Source organism: Schistocerca gregaria, chromosome 7 (assembly GCF_023897955.1).
Source record: "Schistocerca gregaria isolate iqSchGreg1 chromosome 7, iqSchGreg1.2, whole genome shotgun sequence".
NCBI lineage: Eukaryota > Metazoa > Arthropoda > Insecta > Orthoptera > Acrididae > Schistocerca > Schistocerca gregaria.
In genome coordinates, this window is record NC_064926.1 from 534,505,687 (window position 1) to 534,524,501 (window position 18,815).

General features: G+C 42.2%; 1 protein-coding gene across 5 annotated transcripts in view; it reads left to right on the forward strand.

Annotated features, from left to right (window-relative positions):
* LOC126282028 (myotubularin-related protein 6) overlaps nt 1–18,815 on the forward strand; it is a 428,326-nt gene that overhangs the window by 248,557 nt on the left and 160,954 nt on the right. For all 5 annotated transcript variants that reach the window (XM_049981431.1, XM_049981432.1, XM_049981433.1 and 2 more), the window contains one exon: nt 2,314–2,430. In XM_049981431.1, coding sequence (XP_049837388.1) covers nt 2,314–2,430 — 117 coding nt within the window. The remainder of the gene's footprint in view (nt 1–2,313; nt 2,431–18,815) is intronic.

Genomic DNA, 18,815 nt, shown 5'->3' on the forward strand with positions numbered 1-18,815 from the left:
CCATCTGAGCTCTTGATATTCATACACGTGGTTCTCTTCTCTCCAAAGGTCTCTTTAATTTTCCTGTAGGCAGTATCTATCTTACCCCTAGTGAGATAAGCTTCTACATCCTTACATTTGTCCTCTAGCCATCCCTGCTTAGCCATTTTGCACTTCCTGTCGATCTCATTTTTGAGACGTCTGTATTCCTTTTTGCCTGCTTCATTTACTGCATTTTTATATTTTCTCCTTTCATCAATTAAATTCAATATTTCTTCTGTTACCCAAGGATTTCTAGCAGCCCTCGTCTTTTTACCTACTTAATCCTCTGCTGCCTTCACTACTTCATCCCTCAGAGCTACCCATTCTTCTTCTACTGTATTTCTTTCCACTATCGCTGTCAATTGTCCCCTTATGCTCTCCCTGAAACTCTGTACAACCCCTGGTTTCTTCAGTTTATCCAGGTCCCATCTCCTTAATTTCCCACATTTTTGCAGTTTCCTCAGTTTTAATCTACAGGTCATAACCAATAGATTGTGGTCCGAGTCCACATCTGCCCCTGGAAATGTCTTACAACTTAAAACCTGGTTCCTAAATCTCTGTCTTACCATTATATAATCTATTTGATACCTTTTAGTATCTCCAGGGTTCTTCCACGTATACAACCTTCTTTCATGATTCTTAAACCAAGTGTTACCTATGATTAAGTTGTGCTCTGTGCAAAATTCTACTAGGCGGCTTCCTCTTTCATTTCTTAGGCCCAATCCATATTCACCTACTATGTTTCCTTCTCTCCCTTTTCCTACACTCGAATTCCAGTCACGCATTACTATTAAATTTTCGTCTCCCTTTACTATCTGAATAATTTCTTTTATTTCATCATACATTTCTTCAATTTCTTCATCATCTGCAGAGCTAGTTGGCATATAAACTTGTACTACTGTAGTAGGTATGGGCTTCGTATCTATCTTGGCCACAATAATGCGTTCACTATGCTGTTTGTAGTAGCTTACCCGCATTCCTATTTTCCTATTCATTATTAAACCTACTCCTGCATTACCCCTATTTGATTTTGTGTTTATAACCCTGTAGTCACCTGACCAGAAGTCTTGTTCCTCCTGCCACCGAACTTCACTAATTCCCACTATATCTAACTTTAACCTATCCATTTCCCTTTTTAAATTTTCTAACCTACCTGCCCGATTAAGGGATCTGACATTCCACGCTCCAATCCGTAGAACGCCAGTTTTCTTCCTCCTGATAACGACATCCTCCTGAGTAGTCTACTATGAAAACTTATTATCGAGAGAAAAAAATACGCTTTAAAAAGCAGAATTGCTAGGGTAACAATTCTTCATTCATATTGTCGTGACTGTGATGACAAAATGCTTAACAGTATTGCAGACAGTGGTTAGTGGAAAACTTCTTGACAACTTAAAAAAAAAAATATAAGAAGACGGCGTGAAAAAAAAAAAAAGAAGACGGCGTGAACGCAGACCCGACACTGCTTTGGAAAGCACGAGATGGTGGTGGTGGTTGTTGGGATGTTTAAGGGGAACTAAACAGCTAAGGTCGAGACTTTGCAACGGTTTCGAAAATAAAATATCTGATTCCAGCCTTGTGCAAAAATAAATACGCAGTTCTTCATTATTGTGTAAACATGACTCTTGGATATGTTAGTATAACGACTTAACTCACCCATACCATTTTTTATATTGAACTGTATCTTCTGATTAACGTACCCCCTTTTGATTTTTATCAAAATTCGTCTTTCATGGAAGGACGGACAGTACAGGTTGAAGTCAGTGCAGGATGCCCGTAATGATGGACAGGGTTTTGTTGGTGGGTGGTTCGTACATATAGTATTCTTGACGAGCAGTGCGTACACTTGTTCGGCATGGATATCTTTGCTTGTGACGCATGATACTGAACAAGTATCGGTGCAGATAACTACTTAATGCGAAGAAAGAAGTGGACGGAACTCAGTGATGTGTCGTAGTTCACTTTTGTATTTCCACGGTTCTGTCGGATAATCATCGGTAACATTTTATTTTAAATCTGTGATTACGCGTTGAAGGGCATGGCTTTGGTGCGCTGATACTTGCGATGAGAGCTGCTCCTACAAGTGGCTTCGAACTCACTACTTTTAGTTTGAGTGGCATATTTGTGTAATTTTATCAAAAATGCAAGTGAAGATGTCTTACTAAAATCAATGTCTTCCCGCTAGTATGCACAGTAGATGACCTGTACTTTGCTCTGGGATTATGATTCTAAATATTTGTTTATAAGAAGGTTTCTTAGTGTTGTAGTTAAATTCATGTTTTGCAATTGCAGGTTGAAAATGTCCGGATGCTGGATAGGTACAACACCCGAAAACCGTCAGTGGGAACACTATACCTTACAGCGACCCATCTTATATTCGTCGATCCTGATGGCAAGAAAGAGACTTGGGTAAGTATTAACGTTCTCATTTTATTAGTAATTTTAATGGCTCGTATATTAGCACGCTATATTGCAGTAGCAAAACGTTATAAGATTTCACGTAGTGATAAAATAATATTTCTGAGTGTGAGCGACTTATTCTCCTGTATAAAGTAGTAAGCCTTGTGGGAAGACAAATTATGTGCCGTAAAGTTTTGAACATACTGCACTAACTATCGTGTAATTTCTTTAATTGTATCCAATGATTCCTTCCTCTTTGTGGGTGATTATGGCTAACTGTAAGTGGTAAATGATGCAATATAACTTGCAAGGGATGTTAACAACTTGGGAACGAGTAATATCATTTTACTGCTGAACAAGTGTCATCAGTCACGCGTTTCTTATTAAACGAAGGAACAAAAAGTCATTTAATTGTAATATCAACATTTATTTATCGTATGGCAATAAATATATAAAGGCGTTCTCGCTTCCCGAGCACGGGGTCCCGGGTTAGATTCCCAGCGGGGTCAGGGATTTTTCCTGCCTCGAGATGACTGGGGGTTGTTGTGTCGACTTCATCATCATAATTCATTCCCATTACGGTCGGAGGAAGGCAAATGGCAAACCACCTCCGCTAGGACCTTGCCTGGTAAGGCGGCGGGGGTTTCCCACGTCGTTCCCCTAGGCGCTCTGTAAAGAAGTATGGGACTTCATCATCATCACAAATTACCACACATCAACATTTAAGCATAGCTCTCCAGCATAAAATAACACAAATAACAACAGCTATAGATGGATATCAAGGAATTTGATGTAGAACATCACTCATCGCTGTGAGGAAATCTTCGAAAGTAGTCTTGTAGGCACGTGCGGGACATCTCGATACAACATGAGCAACTGCCTGTCGTTTCACGCCACAGTCAGAGGATGGTGATGAAGATGTGCCCCACTTGTAGAGAGTGTTTGCGCATCGTCCGTGGCTCGTTCGTACGCCGTTCAAGATAGTCCAAATTACCCGAGACTGGTCGAATCCAGGTTTTTTTTCTGCATACAGGGCAGCTTCCGACATTGTGGGGATCAGTTTCCATTCATCAATGGCATTGAATGGAGTTTGTATGTATGTCCTGGCTGTGATGAGAGTGGGATGTCTTGATCTTAGTCTTCTTCGCTCCACACGGAATACGTTGTCCACTATTGGAAGACCAGAAGCAATTTTCTGGTATTCCCGCAGTAGTGGGCTTTTCCGTCTGTTCTCAGGTGGTGGAATGTGCCTCAAGATAGTCAGTATTTGGGAGCAGGTCGTACTGACCCATTAACAATGCACATGGCCTCGTTGAGTTGTACATCTGTCTTGTTTACATGTAGACTGTTAAGCCAGACGGGAGCTCAGTATTCCGCCGCTTAATATAAAAAACCGAGCGCTGATACCCGAAGAATGTCTGCTTGACGATCCCCAACGAGAGCCGCAGTGTTTATGGAGAGTGTTGTTTCTGGTTTTGAGTTTATCAGATGTTCGTGTCAAATGCTTCTTAAAAGAGTGTCCTGTCAGACGTTATTCCAAGGTATTTTGGGTGCATATTATGATGTTTGTATCCTTCAAAATAGACATTAGGGCTCTGTGTGCCAATGTATATGAAAACATGAAACTTCTGTTTTATTTGAGTTTGCTTGTAACCTCCATTTGCGGAAATAGTGGCTTAAGATGTATAGATCAGGGGTTAGGTTTCTTCAGTTCTTTCAAAAGTTTTGTATTGAATAGCTATTTCCCAGTCGCCTGCATAGCCAAACTTTCTGGACTGTGTTGGAGGGATATTAGATATAGATAGATTAAACAAGAGACGAGCAAGGACGGATCCCTGTGGCAAGCCATTATTCAATACTTTTAGGCAGATAGTGTCCTTTTCTGTAGTTACAGTAGACGTCCTTCCAGTAACATGTTGTCAACTAGTTTTGTTGTCCGTTTGTATGGGACAAGTTACAATAATTTATAAAGCAGTCCATGCCTCCAAACTGTTTCATATGCTGCACTAAGATCGACGAAAGCAATTAGATATTTTCTGCTTCATTTGGTATACTGCTTCAATAAATGTTGTTAAAGATAAGACTTGAGCAGTGAAGCTCCGTCCTCGACGGAATCCAGCTTGCTCAAGAGGGAGATTCTGAAAGATTACTAGATTAATCCCATTGTATAGAATTCTTTCAAGAAACTTATAGTGCGACTGGCCGTTAGTTCTCAGGCTGGTCTGGTGCCTTTCCGGGCTTCAGTTTTGCCATGATTTTTGATGGCATCATTTTTTTTATTAACATTAAGTAATATGTCTTGCTAAATAAATATCGTCACAATGGACGAGTGTAGAAAGTGCTAAAGAGTAGCGGGAAGATTCTTTTCTTCTTCTTTTTCCTGGGCTTATCCCGTATATTCATGGGCGTCGCCATGTTAATCTGGGTTTGCCAGTGTAGCGGTAGAGGGTGACCTGATACCCTTCCTGTCGCCACCCCTCCCTCCCCCTCCCCCCCCCCCCCCCCCACATCCTCGGACGAAATTTGTCTACCTCATCTGTCTGCGTGGATGTGTGTGAACGTTTTCGAGTCATGTAACTGAGGCGGGGCATGGGTACCAGCCCACTGTTCACAAAGTCGCATGTCGCCGCTATGCAGGCGGGTCAGGAGCGGGAAGACAGCCTGCGCCGTTTAAATGCAGGATGTTGTGAAGCAGTCTGAGGAACGAATATGTAACTACACTTTGGAGCGGTAGCACTTCTGCCTCTCACTCCACGATTATGAAAAAAACCGCAGTTGTTCGTAAAACTCAAAGCTGACTTGGAATGGGAACCATTGAGAACTGTTGCAGATGGAAGCAATTGTGTTAGGGTAACATACATAACTGGACTGTGGTAAAATCTGCCAAATCAGGCTAGAGGTTCAAGAGGTGCTATAAGTTTGCTAGATTTAATCTAGGCATTTCCAGCTACCGGTTACATGCCTTACAGCTACATTTTCAGTTGTAACCTAGGTATTTAAAATTGAAATATAATTCTGAACTGTATTGTAGATGACTATTTGTAAACTTATACCCACAAAAATTATTACATTCATCCATTGACCCCAAAGTTCTTAGTCAGGCTAGTACCATTCTGAGAACACTGTCGTTATCTAAAAAATAGGCGAGCGAAGGATAATTGAGAAGTTTGCCCATGTAATATCCTCTAAATAAGTTGCCGCGTAGCTCGAACTGCTATACTGGCCATTCACTGCATGTGCAAGCATCTGTAGGAAAAGGAAACAATGCTGAATGCTAAAACGAATTTTGACGACATAGCTCGTAATACAGTTGATGGTGGAAAATAATGCTGGACAGTAGTACAAAGTAGAATAACTAGGAACTCCAATTTCTTTCCTATTTGAAACGAAACATAAAAGATGCCGTTTGCAAAAGTAGACCCTGCCGTCTCTGGCCATCATGAAACTCTCACTGCCCAGGTAAATAATAACTACATGTGGGTGCTTTGTCGCGATGTACACATGGCTAAGAACAATGGGTCGCTCCCTTACATTAAAATATAATATTGACTAACTTGTATCCTCACATTAAAAATATTATAATGAGTATTCCTTCTTGTATATAGTTAACCATACAAGCAGTCAGAGCTTGCCCAATGCGTTTACCTCCACAGAGAGCTCCAGGCTCTTCAGTGAGTATGTGCCTGCGAAGCATATGGCCCCAAGCCATTGTAGTACTACTCCCTTTCCTGTGCTGCAATCTTACCCTCGGACTAAATCTTTTCTCAGACTTAGTCTCTAGTACAGACTTCCTGTTGACAACCTAGTTTGCATGTAAGACATCTACCTTTTCAAATCTTTCACGGTCACCGAGTACCCAACACGATACCCAGTCCTTGTAGTGGAGGGGATTAAGCAGGTACCCATAAGGCGATAGCCTCTTGATGTCATAGGGAACGCACTATTGATGCTGAAGCCTGTTACCTCTCTGTTCATGTCAATTTGGGGGTACCAGGAGTCTGGGTAATGGTCATCTTATCTAGTGGCGCTCATTGGGAGGAGAGCCCTCGTTCAGAGTAACAGGCTTAATGCAGTGAAAACACCAAAGTTAGCAGCCTGTGGATGCGAGGCTCTGGCAGTCCCTTCACACGGACCAGGATTTCGAGTGCAGATCGTTATGATCGAAAGAACTTTTACTTCTTACTCTCCTTAGTTCCTGGTTTGCACCCACACAGATGGAGTGCCTGTTCCATCTATGAAGCCTATGTTTTTTGCGGAGAATGTTGAAAATGTATTTGGAGAAAGCACTTCCCTTCATAAAACTTCGAAGTAGTTCTGCCTTAACTAAAACAGCAAATCCTACCCAGTTATAAGTGTTATTGTGTTGTAATTTTTTTTAAAAAAAAGTTGGTTATTTTCCTGTTCCCATAAGAGCCTGAACATCATAAACTGTTTAATTTTTCACCAGAACTTATTGCTGCGGCCAGATGGACTACACGAACACTTGGAGAAGTCAGGAATCCACTTTCTATTACATGTACATTACATTGAGGCCCACCAGACAACAAAGTTGGCACAGGAACATTCATCCTCACTTTTGAAAAGGACTTGCCTGAGAAAGACAAAATCATGGTGTACCATTGTAATGCAAAGTCGTATTTCTCACAGCTGATGGAGTGTTTTAAATGCCAATGCTTCGAGCATATGTCTCCTCGGTGCACAAACGACGACCCAGTTTGCGGAGGCTGTGGTCGTCCACTTCATGGAAACCCGCCATATAAGCTACCGCGTTTCTGAGGATTGGGGAGGTTGGTCATCTCTGCAGTTGATACAAAGAATTCAAAATAATTTGAAGCTCAGAAAAAGTACAGTAGATTTCGTGGAGCCAATGACAGGTTATAGAAGTGATTGTCAGGAACTCAAAGAAAGACATAAAAAGAGACTTTATAAATTATGCGTTCTTTGGAAGTCAGATCTGGGAGCTGGAGAGATCTGTAGAGATAGAATAAGAGTCTCTAACCGTTCTTTCCATCAACCTGTAGTCTTCTAAAGTTGTGTCCCCAGCGCAGAAGACAGCTTGTCGGTCATGGGATCTTCTTCGGCAGAGGCTGCTATGCCGTCATCTCGAACCTGTGGTTGTGCTTTTTATGGGCTACCACTTGCCCAGGTTAGTCTCTGTATCTACAGAGGGCAAGATCTGTAGTACTGACAATGATGGTAGGCAACACTTCTCATTAATGTATCCTGTTTGGTTATTATTTAAATATTCACTCATTTTACACTGTCTTTTACAACAATCGAAATAGATTTCTTAATTTTACGGTAAATTTTCTGTTCAGCTTCAGGTATAGAGTACGACATGTATAGAGTACGACATGTCCGTCCCTCCAGAACGGCCGAAACAGAGTGACTAGCGCAGCCGAAGTACTTCGTCTCCCATGCGCGCCAAAGCGACCCGAAGCACACCAGTTGCAGTATCGTTACCCTTGTGTTTCTCAAAACTAGTGGAATTTTATCAACAAAAACGATACACTCGTAGGATAACCATGAGATACTGCCATTTCGGCACTTAGCATCCGAATATACCAACCAATCAGAAGCAAGTTCAGTACAATTGGTGGACTCTCCCACGAGACTGCCACGAGACTGGTACATACTGTACCATGTGTCACTTGTACCTCACTCCACTTTACGAGTAGTTTGTAGGTCTGTAGGCTATGTAGTGTAACCCAAAGCACGCCAGGGCGAGTGTTTTATGTCGGTGTGATAAACTACATGATACCTCTCCCTAAATAAATTGTTCCAACTACCCACTGAAAATAAATAAAGTATACTCCTTCTCTCCAGGAGCTGGACACAGACTGAGTCCTTTTCCCGCCATTTTCCCCCAGACCGCCATGGGACGACAGCGCCCTCTGGTGGCAGTAGAGTACTAGATCAGTTGGAGTCTGGACCTCATGATGAACACACTGGATGGAGCTACTGCCTATGACAACTCAAATTGTTTAAATAAACACTACATGCAAAATAAAGACTTAGGTCCATCGCATCTAGCAGCCCATCACAGGCTGAGTCCTTTTCCCGCCAATTCGAAGGAAGAGGTGGTGGTCGGATGACTTAGGTTAGTGGAGGTAGCCCAAGTGACCTATTTTCCCGCAACTTTCTTAGGTTAGTGGGGGTAGCGCAAGTGACCTTTTTCCCACCAAAATTTGAACTTCCCAGCATTTTCTTGGAGAGGTGGGGTAGGGGGAGGGGAGGGAATGGGGTTAGGTTAGTGGTGGTATCCCAATTGACCTATTTTCCAGCCAAAATTTGAACTTCCCACTATGATGTCATTGACCATCTATCACCGCCATCTTGAATAAATTTGGCAACACTGCAGAGTGGAGTGTCGCCGGCCCCTCCCCCCACTAATGTGTAACCTGTGGTAGGGATGTGCATGAGGTAGATTGTTCGCCTCCTCCTGCCCACTGTATCAACTGCAATGGCGACCACGCCTCCTCTTCTCGAGATCGTTCCGTGTATCTCGATGAATGGGCTGTCCAGTAGATCCGGGTAGAGAAAAAAGTGCCTTACCCGGTCGCTCACACGTTATTGGCTACTTGCAAACTCTGTGTTCTACCGCCTGGCTCTTATAGTACTGTTCTTGCTACATTTCGTTCCATGAAGGACATAGCCACGCAGACATGCGACTTAAGATTCCGCGCTGTGTTCGTGAAAACACGCAGTGTCATGGTAGCATCGCTGTCTGACCATCCAGCTATGCAACCAGTCACAAAACACTCGCCTCCCGGGGCGAAGTCACCTGCTACACAACCGGCAGGCCAGAAAGGACAAAAGGACTACTCCCACAAAGACTTTCTACGTTCCTCCAGCCAACAAACATCGGAGTCTTACCCTGCCAACTGGGAAGGCTCCAAGAAGTCAAACAAAGGCGAAAGGTCTTCTGCCTAGCTGACTCTGAGATCCTCTTTGATGGTGCCGCTACGGGATACCCTGCCCGACCGACCTCCGTGTCGAGAGGGTAGGATTGCAGATGGGGTAGCAAATAGATGCGTGAAATTTGCGTGGGAAACATTGAATTTTGCAGTGAAATCAGTGAAGTACAGTTCCACGAGGGCTATGGGCTGACCCTAGACCTACCATGACAGGTCTCCACGAGATCTGTGTCACTCAAATGCCGATCGTGCTTATATGGGACTATTAATAGTTGCAACGTCAAAGCTTTCACAAGTTAGCCTGTCATTCACAGTTCCCAGTCATGCCAATGCAGGTCAGAATGTGTCCGTACCATTCAAACCAACAGCGCTATCAGACTGAAATTCCCGTGAATTTTGTGTTGAAATCTTTGACTTTGTGCTGGAATTTTAATAACGTCACTTTCCTAGAAATATTCTAGGTGACTAAGTGGCCTGAAATAGCTCCCACAAATGTTACAGACTTAAGTAACACATCACAATCCAGCAGCACAGTTGACTCTGTGCTGTTTGGACATGCTGCCATCCAGTCCTAAATCCAGAATACAGTGAAGTGTAAAATTGTGTAGCCTTAGAAATACGTCTGAAAGTGATGTGTTACAACGCACAGGTTGTGGTGGTCTCTGCTCGTAGTGATCAGTAGATGACAAGCATCTGTCCTCATTCAAAAAAATGGCTCTGAGCACTATGGGACTTAACTTCTGAGGTCATCAGTCCCCTAGAACTTAGAACTACTTAAACCTAACTAACCTAAGGACATCACACACATCCATGCCCGAGGCAGGATTCGAACCTGCGACCGTAGCAGTCCCGCGGTTCCGGACTGCAGCGCCTAGAACCGCACGGCCACCGTGGCCGGCTGTCCTCATTCCATAAACGGCATGATGGGGCACTGGCTGGTCCTGACAAAACATCCTGCAGGTTGCAGCCTGTCTGGTAATTTAACGGTAACCCGTGTGTCGTGCAGTTTCGCAGGGCTGTGAATGGGACAAGAAGCTCACAGCACGCACCAGGTGATGTCACATGGCTAGATGCCTGTGGAATGCCTAGCACGGCCCACACTTCGCATCAATCGAGGAACCAGCAGCACTTACAGCGTGCAGTCGGATCAGAATAACAAAATGATTGACAGCGAGGCACAATTGAGTGTGGAAGCGGGCGATGTTGGTTTCTGGGTGCGCACGCGCGAGCCATGTGGCTATAACAGCAACAGTGGCGCGGTTTCTTACTGGACTACCGTCTCCCACTGCCTTTTCATGTGCAGTATCGATTTCGCTTTCCAGGATCGTTGTGGCTTAACAATCGGACTCCCGTGTGTAAAATGATATGGTGTTCCTGTTATTCGTATATCTCAACAAAAGCAACAGGAGAAGCACTGTTCTTACAATAATCAGAATGAATTACATTCAGTTGCCGTATTCGATACGTAAGGGGTGTTAGAATGGATCTGAATCGTTCGTGTAAATACAATAACTAAGGGCATTAAAATAATATAAACTGTTTGAGTACTTACCAATCACTGTCGTGTGTATGCAGAGTGTTATGCTTGTGCAGAGGAGTATTCCTTAACAATGAGATAAGATTTATTGTACACCTGAAGTACACACCATTCAGTCAATAACACCAAATACAGACACAAAAATAAAGACGAATTAAGGCAAAGGGTAAATGCCACTTAGTTCAAAATCACTTTCTTCCTCAATACTGTCGTTATCTGAGCCTTGGTCCGCGGACGAGCCGCAGGAATTGCACAAGGATATAATTATATTTTATATATTACTCTTCACAACACACACTTCACATTTCCACACCTCTTTAACCCGGGAATGGTACCCTTCGTCGATGCGACGAACATGCAAGGATGTTTACTGTACTGAGCCCACAGTACCGCTGTCTAGCGTCGTGCGCTCTCAGCTATGCTTAGAGTAATTAGTAGTCCACGTGACCTTTGCACGAGCAGTTGGCGGCACGCAGCCCCTGGTGAGTTACCTTCAATAGTTTAGATGTCGGTTCGTCGATACGACGAATGAGTAGCAGTAAGAGAAGAAACCATATTCGTCAGAGCGTCTAATGGCTAGCATTACAGAATAAAATTCCTCCGTTGATATGATGAAGGGGTAGCATTAGCAGCGCACATTTACTAGAAGTAGCGTAGTTCCGTTAGTGAAGTCGTCACATATTTTGGTAGTAATAACAACACTCTTCATTTTGTCTGTAGAACATGGCTTCGAGTAGAAGCTGCTTGGATGATGATGATGACATTAGAGCGACGTGCTGTCGTCGGAGGAAGAGGACTCTGAAGATAAGTTGTTGAACATGTCAGAAGAGGCCAACTCTATGAGCCTTCCTCGAGTTCAGAGTCACATGGAGATGAGACCAATCGTGGAACAGGAAATTGCAAACCACATCATTCAAGCCTCAACCTCAACTTATGAATCAATGCAGAAAAACAAACGAACAGGGCGCCATAAAAAAGGGTATCTGAAACTAACAGCTCAACCATTACATCACCTCTTGTGTCACCTGAGTAGAGTGAAATTCTTAGTACCTGGAAAGGTGGTAGCTACAGCTGGAAGACAACACCTATCAAACAACCGGGAAAAACACCGAAGAGGAATGTGATTCACTTCACTCCAGGCGCTGCAAGTCACGCGAAAAATGCACCAAGTCCACGTCAGTGCTTTCATTTATTGTTTACTTAAAATGTGTTGGACGCAATGATTACTTACACCAACGATGAAATAAAAACACAGCGTTCTCAATACAAAGATTCGCCTAGCTTCACAAAAGAAGTAACACATGCTGAATTCGAATCGCCGTTTGCATTGCTTGTGATGAGTGCTGCTAAAAAGGACAATCACATGTCAGTTGGCGTTCTGTTTGATACAACGAGGTCCGGAGAAAGATATCGAGCCGCAATGTCATCATCAAGATTCAAGTTTCTCATAAATTGCTTGCAATTCGATGACAAAGAAACGAGAACAGAAAGGCGAAAGATAGACAGATTGGCCCTCTTGTCTGCCATATGGGACCCATTCCTTATAAATCGTAAAAGCAACTACAGACCAAGCCTTTATGTTACTACTGACGAGCAGCTGGTAGGATTTTGAGGCCGTTGTCCTTTCAAGATGTACTTTCATCAAAATCCAATAAGTACAGGGTTAAAATTTTCGTAATACGCGATCAATCAACAAGCTACATGTTCAATGCTGAAATATACATCGGCAAACCAAGAGAAATGTTAAAAAAAAAGTTCAAATTACTCTGAGTTAGTTAGGTTTAGGTAGTTCTAAGTTCTAGGGGACTGATGACCACAGATGTTAAGTCCCATACTGCTCAGAGCCATTTGAACCATTTATTTAACCTACGGATATCACACACATCCATGCCCAAGGCAGTATCCGAACCTGCGACGTAGCGGTCACGCGGTTCCAGACTGAAGCGCCTAGAACCGCTCGAACACCCCGTCCGGCCAGAAATGTCCTTTAGCGAATTCATCACTACTACTACTAAACTTGGGGAGCCTCTGAGCAATTCTAACCGTAAATTGACGTGTGACAACTGGTTCAGTACCATACCTCTTGCAAAGACCTTACTCACCAGTCGTGGAATAACTATGCTTGGGACAATAAAGAAAAATAAGCGAGAACTACCGAAGAATTTTACAGATCCCAAGTTCATGAATAGGGGCCCCGGCTCAAGCTGCTGCTTGTTTCCGAGGACATCGCCGCAGTTTCGTTCAACCCAGCCAGGAAAAATGAATTGGTTATTCATATTTCTACGATGCAAAATGACAACAGCATAAATGAAGAAACTAGCAAACCACAAATTGTAATGTATTATAATTCTACAAAAGGAGCAGTGGGTACCTTGGACCAAGTGTGCAGTAATATGAACTGTGGTAGAAAAACTAGACGTTGGCCCCTCTCGAGACCTCTTCTATAACATGGTGAACATAACTATTCACAACTCCTATGTCATCTATGTTGCCAATCTTCCGAGTAATCAAAGAGCACCTAAAAAGTTTACATTCGCCATGACATTGGCTGACGAATTGATGTCGCCTTGGACCCACATTCGACTTGCACAACCAATCCCACGACCGCTCAACAGTATGATATGCAGACGCCTGAATGTGATGCAACCAGCTGATAACAGCCACCAACAAAATATACAACTGCCTAGTCGTCTTTATGGCGATAGAAAAATATTTGCACACTGTCCTTACAAAAAACGAAGAATGACAAAATCAGTATGTGAAAGCTGTAATAAAAATATTTATGGGGATCATAAACACATGCTTTGTGGAGATTGTTTGGCTTCTTTGTGAGCTCTGATACATATTATGTGATATTTGTGTACTCGTAATTTACCGAGACTGATTGGCTGTAGTAGTATGTAAAGTACACGTTCAAAAGCATTTATTTTCTAGCTTTAAATTCACGAACATGCATGGTGAGGAGCCCCTGAAGAATAGGTGTTTCTTTTTGTTTCTAAGTCTCTATATAGTAATGTGTTACTTTTATTCTTACAGTATTACTCTGATTGTTGCCGTGGAATCTATTGTAATGCTTATTGTCACATAGTTATATTGTTCTTTACTTACAGATTTTCAAGTGATTGTTGCCCCAAAGATAGAAGGAATTTAATTGTTTGCTGTTGCATTAATAAAAATGAAACCAAACCTACGTCTGAAATAGTTCTTTACCTATATCCTCATACTAGTCCTCGTTCGAACCCTACTTTGAAATTTTGATATGTTATTGATTGTAAACATGATTACATACATTCCGAGGCTCAAATCTACATAAACTGCTGTTATTGTTGATTATACACATGAAAAGTGGCGGTGTTCGTCGAATGGGTAGCAGTGATCGTCAAAAATTCTTGGGTAGCATTCGGGTAGCAGTGATCGTCAAAAATTCTTGGGTAGCATTCCAGGGTTAACAACTGTTTCTGTGTGGCGCACAAAATTTCTCCACTTTTGGCGTTATTTGTACCTATGCTTCCTCTAACAGCCTTTGAATTTCTGCCAGAGTGGAGCTTCTGTTATTTGTTGCCACGTAATTTTTAAATTGCGTCCAAATCGTTTCGATCGCGTTAAAGTGGCAGTGGTATGGTGGAAGGCAAGAACCGTGTGGCCGTGTTCTTTAGCCACCTCGTTCACAACATACTGTTAAAACTGTGGCTTATTTTACTGTACTATTTCCATGAGCTCCGCCATACATAAATCGTCCTTAATTTTCACGTTGTAGCATTTCAACCTTGCGGCAATATCGGCTTTTGTTCGTTGCCATAGTTGGAGTTCTATTTTTAATAACTGAATAATGTGGGGGCATTATCCATTACAATGGCAGACAGCCGATTTATGTTTTCCAGTGGCTGCCCCTTCAGAAAGCTATCGTGGTTCATCTCCTCGTATTGTCGGTTTTCCTCGATTTGTAAATGAGGAGACAGTTTCAGCGTGCAAGACAATAATACTCTCGCCCTTTACCACCGGAACAGCAGAAATTCCACATATTTTATCTTGTCCACTCTTTTCTGACAGAATGACCTACGTTTCTCGAGGGTTCGTTGAGCCATACAATGTCGTGAAATGGGACTTTGAGTATCGTTCTTGAAAATCGACAACGCCCCGCTGGGATGTCGCCTCTCTCCATAATAGTTTTCCGTCCATTATTATTATTATTATTATTATTATTTATTATTTTTAGCGTAAACCGAGGTCTTTGACAACCGTTAACAAAGATGTTTTGCTGCCACTGAAAAACTCTGCCGCGCGAAGAGTAACGCACAGTTTTTTAAATAATTGGATGTTCTTTTTTCTCGTAATATCAGTATATATGGCGACGAACGGAATCTTGTTGAAAAGAGTCCAAGTTTGTTACACGTCGTTGTGTCCTTTTCGGGTGTACGCAGTTTCGGTGAACAGGCACATCCCCTTCTACACAGAATTTCTCCTTACAAATTTTGTCGACAGTATTTTTGTGTATTTTAAAAGCGTCTGCAGTTCTCTCGACTACTTTCATTAGCGGCAATAGTGTTACAGCATTGCCTGTATTTTTCTCGAAATATTCTCGCACCGAGCACACAAACTCACTTGTCTGACCACGCAAAACATGAGTAGATTGCTGAACTTTCCGTTTAGCAGCCACATTTTTTGCACAGCTCCACTAGAAGCTTTAGACCTTCTATAGCCCAAATTAAACTCGCCGCACAGAGGAACAAAGCGCACAACGAAACTGACCACAGCTGTTTACGTTAGCGGGTGCGAGCGTCGTCTACAACTGGCTACAGTAGCAGTAGATTTGACAATGGTGAGATAAAGTGGAGGCGCGGCCAACCGCGTTTTCTGATTGGCTGTTGCTGTGGTTGCAGCCCCATGAGCTGCTAGACGTCAGTCACTTTGTTATTCTAATGGGTCGTGCATTGGATGTGTATAGTTTACATGGCTGACGGCTGTGACCCGCGACCCCCCCTCTGGCGTGCTACCCCGTCGGATGGCAGCTATTAGTTCTGCTGCCAGACCTGGCCTGGGCGGCAAGCGGAATCACGTGTTGGAGCAAATCATGGAGGCGGTCCTCCACAATGCGTGTCCCCTTCAAATAATGACGCAGTTGTTCCTGTCCTGTCGTGGGATACATTTTAATGTGACGCCATTTTAAACTTTTAACGATGGCCTGAGTTGTGGAAATTTATGGTATTTTTTGAATTTCGCGTCATTTTAAGAGGCAGTTTTAATTTCTCTTCTGAAACCCGGGAAAGTCTGTACACTGTAGCTATCGTAGTGGGCTACGCCTTGAGTGCAGCATGGCGGGGAGTGGTCAACCGCTCCATGACGTCAGAACGCTAGCCGTCGGCGTAGTGTCCCGAGTTCAGTGCTGTGTGGTAGCTTTCTGCAGTGCCATTACGAATAGAATATCTCGCCCACTCCGTGAGCTCTACAGTCGTCTCCACACGATTTTACAGAAACTAATCAGTAATTTTTTTTTTTTTTTACATTGCGCATAGCTTTACTTGGTAGCTTTATGGAGGAGTGCCCATCATCTCGCTAATGGTCATATTTCTTGTGATATTCGCAGCTAAGAAAGAAGCTTAGCGAAACTCGAAAAATTTGGCAATAAAAAAAATGGAGGTCGCCATGATTTTCATTCGATGAAAATTACACTGTATTTTGCTGCGAATGAAATTTAGAGAAGATGCTGAATTTTCCTTTAGACTGTGCAGGAAGTATCTGCCTGTCTCCGATCTCGAGAAAATGGAATTTATGTTGCACATTCACTTACGACCACATGCTTGCAACAATGAAATATTCGTAACATACATCATATCACCCCAAACCGTTCGAGATATTGAAACGAGATTTTGGCAAGTGATGGCACACAACGAGGACAGTATTTTTCCATGTTTTTAACATATCTACGTCGGTATAGATGAAGCTACAGTTTTAATTTTTTCCAGTCTAGTACTGCAACATTTAGAAAGCCACTGGTATCTGGTAAAAAGAGAATTTACTAGCATGAAAATAAACGTGAAATATATTCTCTTACGTTGTAGCGAACCGATACAATGAGGTGTTCTGTAAGGTATTGACCTCTCTGGTCGCCTTTTGCTTGCTTAATAAGAGACTGTTTCAAGAACCAGTCGCAATGGCTATTGCGACGTGAGTTTGTGAATTTACACTTTGTTTTGTCAGAAGTAGTACAGTTAAATCAATCAACAAGAGAAATGTAGCTGTACTCATAGTAGACGATGCTGCTTCAAACGAAAAATGGCTAACAGTTCAGACAAAAGTAATCGCCAATTCCTGTTGCCATTTTGGCGCAATCCTGTAATCCATCATATACTTAATAGTGAGCCACTGGAATGGAAACTTACCAAAAGGAGTTTCTCCCTGTTCTTCATCTCAGAAATATGAAAATAATTTAAAGAAAGTAGTATACCACAGCTAGTAGTATTTCCACATTCAGAGTGAAGTCTTTGAACGTCTTTACTCTACGCAATTATCCTTTAAAGTATTAAAGAAAGTTTACACATATTTATAATATATTTAAAATGAGTTGTTTCAACCATTTTGTAAAGTAATGACTATCACGTTTTCGTAACCTTGTTATCTGCAGATAAACAAGCATATTTTTTTTCTTGTAGAACAATGCTGCAGATTAGAACTGACTCAATAAAACTCTTTCATATCCCTGAAGCTATGAACACATTGCAGACTTGCAGGAACGTGCCAGTTCTTTGTCAACGTCAATATCACTGCTAAATTAACAGATATTTCTACTAAGAAGATTCACTCTCTCATTCAGTAAAGGGATAGAATTGGAATAATGGCACGCTTTTTGCCGTACTTCTTCATATGTCAAAGATTAAGGAAGTGTTGAAATGAAATCCTTTGGTGACTTTCGGTCCCAGCTGTTCATCGTTAATGATACGCTGGTTTACAGGATTTCCCAGGGATTGTAATAGAACCCGCCGATTTATTTTCATCTGACTTTTTTAAACCTTTTTCTTTAAGAAGTGTCATCAGTGACGACCTTTGAGTAACGCATACGGCATTTTCCTCCAGGTGTCATGTTAAATTTTGCTTATATTGCCAATCCAAAATAGAAATTGAAAAAACTAATTGATCATAGGCGTAATTGGAACTATAGTTTATAATAAAGTTACACAGTAACGGGTACAAATATGTTTTACTGAATTGTTCCTTTAAAATCGCAAAACAAGGTTTTGCAGTAATTCTTATAAGTGCAGACAAACAATAGAGTCGGATACATTGCTTTCTGATTTGATAGTGGAAGGGCATACATTTCTGAAAGTCGATTTATTCATTCTAAAGAAAGGTCCAAGTATTCTAGTGAAAGAGAGAGAATTGTTTGGAGCGTTAGTACGTTGTGTGACAGTTTACTATTAGATCTTGATAAATTCCGCGAATGTACGAGAATGTCTGTATCTGCTTTTGACTACGTTTTGAAAAAGATCGAAGTGCACACTTAAAGAGTACCCTGCACCAATTCCCATTCTACTATGTCGCCGGAAGAAATACATGTTTCTGAATTAACTTTGTCAGAAAAGAATGACACAATACTAATATTTACTTACCGTTAGTGTTGAGGTTCGTTACTATTTCACTCCGTATTATTCCAAGCTACCTATTTTTATATTGAGAATGACTGGATTACCAAATTTCTACCGAGTGAGGTGGCGCAGTGGTTAGCACACTGGACTCGCATTCGGGAGGACGACGGTCCAAAGCCGCGTCCGGTCATCCTGATTTAGGTTTTCCGTGATTTCCCTAAATCGCTCCAGGCATATGGCGGGATGATTCCTTTGAAAGGGCACGGCCGACTTCCTTTCCCCGCCCTTCCCTAATCCGATGTGACCGATGACCTCGCTGTTTGGTCTCTTCCTACAAATTTCTGGCGTTTCTTGTATCGC